We start from the raw sequence: 6,338 nt of genomic DNA on the forward strand, positions 1-6,338 counted from the left end.
GTTAACCTTGGCCAAATTAGCTAGTGTAGCTACCTCGCCTAACTAACCAAGAATATGAATATAATATTACAGCAGCCTGTAATGAGTTATGTTAGTAGTATAACTGAACAAATCATGAACACTTAAGATAATGAGGTGCGCGTTAGCTAGCTAGCTAGCTAGGATTTACCTGCAGACATCAAGGGTTGCAGGCGGCTGCAGACCTGTTTAATGCCAGTTCACATGCAGTTCATCAACGCATGATAGAAAACACGCGAATAGAGTAATACAGGTGCGCAAATGGACTAAGCGTGATAGAAAACGCGCGAATATAGTACTTCAGGTGCGCAAAGGGACTAGCTAGCTTATATGAAAAATCGGTCTCGTTATACAGAGACCAAGATCCAGACCAAGACCCAAACCCTGGAGACCTGACAAAGACCACTTCTACGTGGTCCCGAGACCACAAGACCAAGACTCCATCTCTGGTAAATCATGATGAGATCAGAACATAAAACCAGCAGGCGGCACAAGATGACTCCACCTGCCATAGAGGAAGGAAACTGTTCAGTGTTTTTCCAACAGTTACAGTGTTTAGTGGTTGTTGAGGGGCTATTATAGGAAAACATTGTGGAAAGCAACAACGTTGATTATCAAGACTTATTATAAATACATGTTCTTTGCTACGTACAGTATCGTTGCAGTATTTATTTACCTCCGTCAAAAAGATGCATGTATCGGAATATCTTACTACTTAATAATATACAATGTTGTTGTTGTTCCAGGGAAAATTGTATATAGCTGTTTATTTTAGATCGAATGGGTATGAAATGCAAGTTAAAGAAAATAACAAACCCACTACAACTCCCACAATGCAGTGCGTTTGCAAAATGGCGCCATCCGGGGATCTGAGGTCGGGGACACTGGAATAAACAAAGTAAACAACGTATACAATAATTTAGAGAACCTGGAAGTCTGAATTGTAAATTGTCCAATGAAGCATGAGATTGGTCATTGCAGTTTACAGACGAATGCATACACTGCCCATTTGCAGTATCACATCATGTGGAAATCCACGCTCCGCATCAAGTTGCTCCGAAGCTCCAACGAAGAACGGCCTGCAGTACAGAGATGACCAGCTGGTCTGCGGTTCTAATCGAGAATTAGTACAGAGGCTCTGTGGACAGGTGGAGGTGAAGACGGAATTCATAAGTAAGGAAGAAGAGAACGCTCTTATGAAAGAAATCGAGCCTGGGCTAAGGAAGAAAAGATACGAGTTCGACCACTGGGACGATGTAAGTTGTAGCTCGACCTTGCTTGTTGACTGAAAAGATATACATGAATGTGGATAGAGCTTTGGTTCACCAATACACATGTATGGTGTATATAGACGCAAATAACTAAAGCCAGAAATATTACAGAAGGGAGTGAGAGTATTGTGCATCTAGATTACAACTGACCCCATTTATTGGAGACACCAGTAGCAAATAGCTTTTATAGTACAAATAATCAAAATGGTAAGTTGACACTAGGTTTTATTTATTGGAAAGCTAGATCTTATTATTGTCAGAGGATTCCAAATTGCATCTCTATTGTAAAAGTATTGTTTTATCAATAAAGTTACAAATACCTGTAGTGCTATAATCAAGGAGGATATTTAAAGGGGCTATTTTCACCAATTTTTTTGTTGGGGAGATACCTGAGAATGGTTGAGGTCATTTTTAGGCAAGACAAGATACCTTTTTTTCAACAGTGAATTTTTGCACAAGCTGCCAGTGGAGTGTGGCATTTTTGCACAAGGACTCCTTTTGGACATTAGCCATCCCTGCTAGAAGACCAATATCGAAGACAAGGTGTAAACAGCCAATTTTCTAGTTGGTAATATTCCATTATTCCAGTTTGAAGAATAATGGAATCATTTTCATTATGCCCATTTTCACTCGAATTAGCTTTTGACCACCTAAAAATCTAAATGTAGCGTGACATCTGGATTATCTTTTTGCATCAGGCAGTCAGTACTTAATCTAGCATGTACGGCAGCCCATCAAAAAAGTTTTTCTTTCAAGCACGTTTTCCAGGTTTGCTGATTCTGCTCCCTTACATTCAACCGTTCATTTATTGCACGGCAGGCGATTCATGGTTACCGGGAGACTGAGCGTACTCAGTGGGGCGCGGTGTGTGAGGAAGTGCTGAGTCGCCTCAGAGATGTGGCGTTCCCTGGGGGCAGTCTTCTCCTGGGCCCTGTGCATGTCCTGGACCTGGACAAAGCTGGATATATCAAACCACACATCGACAGTGTCAAGGTTGGTGACATTAAAAACGTTAAGAACATTGGGCCTTCTTACACCGTGTGTAAGAATGTCTCTAACATTATTGAGTGGATACCATTTTAGGTCAAAGTATTGTTTGTTTTTACGTTCTGTTTTAAACTCACAGACTCCCTCACTGCTCCCCCCTGCCCTCACTTTGTTCCATTTTTCTCTCCTGTGATTTTCTCTGGCAGTTCTGTGGCAGCACCATAGCAGGACTGAGTTTGTTGTCAGACAGTGTGATGCGCTTGGTGAGGGAGGATGACCCTACTGAGTGGCTGAACTTGTTGTTGCCCCGTCGCTCTCTCTACATAATCAGGCAAGGACCCAGAAAAGGCTGCCATTCCAACATGCACATTGTTCAAACAATCAGTGTATTGTAACTATTCAATATATTTATTTGAAATTAGGAAGACAAAGTACAGTAATTCAAAAAATATATATTGTAAAGCAATATATTAAATCACCTACTGGCAGTCAGTGTGGTAGTAAAATGTACCGATCCTCTGTGTCAATCAGGGGAATGGGCCTCTAGTATCAAAGCCTCCCTGTCCATATTTACATTCATTGTGGCCTAAAAGGCAAATGTCATCCTAAATCACACTGCTTGTTAATCAGTCAGATGCTTTCACATAATACAGGTGCTGGTCATATAATTACAATTGATTTTATGTCAGTAATTCCATTCAAAAAGTAAAATCTTATATTATTTTAATTCATTACACACAGACTGATATTTCAAATGTTTATTTTAATTGTGATGATTATAACTGACAACTAATGAAAATCCCAAATTCAGTATCTCTGAAAATTTGAATATTACTTAAGACCAATACAAAAAAGATTTTTAGAAATGTTGGCCAACTGAAAAGTAAGAACATGAAAAGTATGAGCATGTACAGCACTCAATACTTAGTTGGGGCTCCTTTTGCCTGAATTACTGCAGCAATGCGGCGTGGCATGGAGTCGATCAGTCTGTGGCACTGCTCAGGTGTTATGAGAGCCCAGGTTGCTCTGATAGTGGCCTTCAGCTCTTCTGCATTGTTGGGTCTGGCATATTGCATCTTCCTCTTCACAATACCCCATAGATTTTCTATAGGGTTAAGGTCAGGCGAGTTTGCTGGCCAATTATGAACAGGGATTAGATTTGGCACTGTGTGCAGGTGCCAAGTCCTGTTGGAAAATGAAATCTGCATCTCCATAAAGTTGGTCAGCAGCAGGAAGCATGAAGTGCTCTAAAACTTCCTGGTAGACAGCTGCGTTGACCTTGGACCTCAGAAAACACAGTGGACCAACCACAGCAGATGACATGGCACCCCAAACCATCACTGACTGTGGAAACTTTACACTGGACTTCAAGCAACGTGGATTCTGTGCCTCTCCTCTCTTCCTCCAGACTCTGGGACCTTGATTTCCAAAGGAAATGCAAAATGTACTTTCATCAGAGAACATAAGTCAGCAGCAGTCCAGCCCTTTTTGTCTTTAGCCCAGGCGAGACGCTTCTGACGTTGTGTCTTGTTCAAGAGTGGCTTGACACAAGGAATGCGACAGCTGAAACCCATGTCTTGCATACGTCTGTGCGTGGTGGTTCTTGAAGCACTGACTTCAGCTGCAGTCCACTCTTTGTGAATCTCCCCCACATTTTTGAATGGGTTTTGTTTCACAATCCTCTCCAGGGTGCGGTTATCTGCACTTTTTTCTACCACATCTTTTCCTTCCCTTCGCCTCTCTATTAATGTGCTTGGACACAGAGCTCTGTGAACAGCCAGCCTCTTTAGTAATGACCTTTTGTGTCTTGCCCTCCTTGTGCAAGGTGTCAATGGTCGTCTTTTGGACAGCTGTCAAGTGAGCAGTCTTCCCCGTGATTGTGTTGCCTACAGAACTAGACTGAGAGACAATTTAAAGGCCTTTGCAGGTGTTTTGAGTTAATTTGCTGATTAGAGTGTGGCACCAGGTGTCTTCAATATTGAACCTTTTCACAATATTCACATTTTCAGAGATACTTAATTTGTGGGTCTCATTAGTTGTCAGTTATAATCATCAAAACTAAAAGAAATAAACACTTGAAATATATCAGTCTGTGTGGAATGAATGTCTACATTATAAAAGTTTCACTTTTTGAATGGAATTCCTGAAATAAATCAACTTTTTGATGATATTCTAATTATATGACCAGCACCTGTACTTGTGTGGTTACTTTGTTTTCCTGTGTGCTTCCAGGGATCAGGCAAGATATAAGTTCACCCATGAGATCCTTAAAGATGCAGAGTCTCTTTTCTCTGGACAGAGAGTCCCCCGCAATCGCCGCATATCTGTCATCTGTCGGAACCTTCCTGTTTGAAAAACGAGACAAGATGCACCAGTAGCCAGAGCTTGGTATTTGATTATGCAAATAGCCCTGTGTCATTTTGACAGGACCTGTCACACAGCTGACTGTAGGTGCAGGAGCCAAAGGAATAATATTGAAATTAGAAAACAAATCTCTGCACACTCACAATCAATGCAGTTTTTTATTTATTTTGCTGGGTTTTCAGGTGGTCTGATGACAGAAAGCTTAGCTAATAGAAAATACCATTCATCCTGAGTTTGCAGAGATTTGTTTTCTAATTCCAAGTGTTTTAATGTATGTACATGCTTTTTCATTGTGATCTTACTCAGAATAAATGTCACTGTGGCTCACCATGTAAAATGCTGTTCAAAACTGTCAATGCATTAAAAGAAATCAATGTCATGTTTTATTCTAATAAGTAATTTATAATGTATTACTACCTTTTATTAAAACTGTTGCATAGTAATGGGCTATGTCTACAGATCAACTGAATTCAAAGTTGGACACAAAGACCATTTCATGATTAAGGATATATGATTGGAAAGGGGTTGTGAATAAATAGATTTTTCAACAGAATTAAAGGTATTGTAATATGATCATGTGATGTGTAACTCTGAATACTATTCCTTAGTTTCCCCATCAAGCTGATGCTGAACACTTCCCTAAGCACTAGGTTATACAGTGGGGCAAAAAAGTATTTAGTCAACCACCAATTGTGCAAGTTCTCCCACTTAAAAAGATGAGAGGCCTGTAATTTTCATCATAGATACACTTCAACTATGAGACAAAATGAGGAAAATAAATCCAGAAAATCCCATTGTAGGATTTTTTAAATGAATTTATTGGTAAATTCCTCGGTAAAATAAGTATTTGGTCACCTACAAACAAAGGGTATATAACAAAGTATTAAGATTAACTTTTGTTATTGACCAAATACTTATTTTCCACCATAAGTTACCAATAAATTCATTAAAATTCCTACAATGTGATTTTCAGGATTTCTCTCATTTTGTCTCTCATAGTTGAAATGTACCTATGATGGAAATTATAGGTCTCATCTTTTTAAGTGGGAGAACTTGCACAATTGGTGGCTGACTAAATACTTTTACCCCACTGTACATCAATGCCAGTGTTCATCTAATTTAGATGTTAATATAGTTTGTTAAAAAGATCTCCAATCTGCCTATACAGGTTTTGGACGATCTTAAACTAGTGCCAAATGTAAAAAAATTTAACATGATAAAATGTGTTCTCCACATCACGCAAAAATGACAAATCACTCATTGGATTGGTATCATGAACCAGGATATAGACGAAGGTCTGGGGAACTCAGATTAGTCAAAAATCAGAGTAGCTCTAGTTAAAATTTAGTGGGCTTTGTTTTAGAAGTCTTGCTCAACATGAGGGGACAGATAATACTATACATTTTCTTGACAATCTTGGACTTTGGGGATACTATTCATCAAATGCAAAAACTACTTTCAACCTTTTGGTCCCTGCTACCACAGTACACATGTCTTTACCACAGGTGGTAACTGCATACTGCGTGTATCAGAGTCCTGACTTAAGTCCTGTAGATCACTTCCTTATTCTCATTTAAAGCTCTGCTGAAAAAGCGTGGAACCTGAAACTACCACACCGACTACTAAAGCACTTCCACTACTCATACGTACCTAGATATGTTCACGTAAAAAAAAATATATATTAAATAAAAACTGACA

General features: G+C 39.4%; 1 protein-coding gene across 1 annotated transcript; it reads left to right on the plus strand.

Moving 5' to 3' along the window:
- The first annotated feature begins 860 nt into the window (after window positions 1–860).
- On the plus strand, window positions 861–5,083 carry alkbh7 (alkB homolog 7). Its single transcript, XM_010893896.3, has 4 exons — window positions 861–1,274; window positions 2,109–2,282; window positions 2,483–2,607; window positions 4,509–5,083. Exons 1-4 carry the CDS (start codon window positions 981–983, stop codon window positions 4,627–4,629), a joined length of 714 nt encoding a protein of 237 aa, XP_010892198.1. The 5' UTR covers window positions 861–980; the 3' UTR covers window positions 4,630–5,083.
- Window positions 5,084–6,338: the final 1,255 nt, after the last annotated feature.

This window comes from Esox lucius, chromosome 11, assembly GCF_011004845.1.
Source record: "Esox lucius isolate fEsoLuc1 chromosome 11, fEsoLuc1.pri, whole genome shotgun sequence".
NCBI classification, from domain to species: domain Eukaryota; kingdom Metazoa; phylum Chordata; class Actinopteri; order Esociformes; family Esocidae; genus Esox; species Esox lucius.

Bases quoted from the DNA above. Each gene is read 5' to 3' on its own strand.
- alkbh7 (XM_010893896.3), top strand. From the start codon at position 981: ATGAGATTGGTCATTGCAGTTTACAGACGAATGCATACACTGCCCATT. The intron at 1,275-2,108 runs GTAAGTTGTAGC...ATTGCACGGCAG, and splicing joins AGTTCGACCACTGGGACGAT to GCGATTCATGGTTACCGGGA. The intron at 2,283-2,482 runs GTTGGTGACATT...TTTCTCTGGCAG, and splicing joins CACACATCGACAGTGTCAAG to TTCTGTGGCAGCACCATAGC.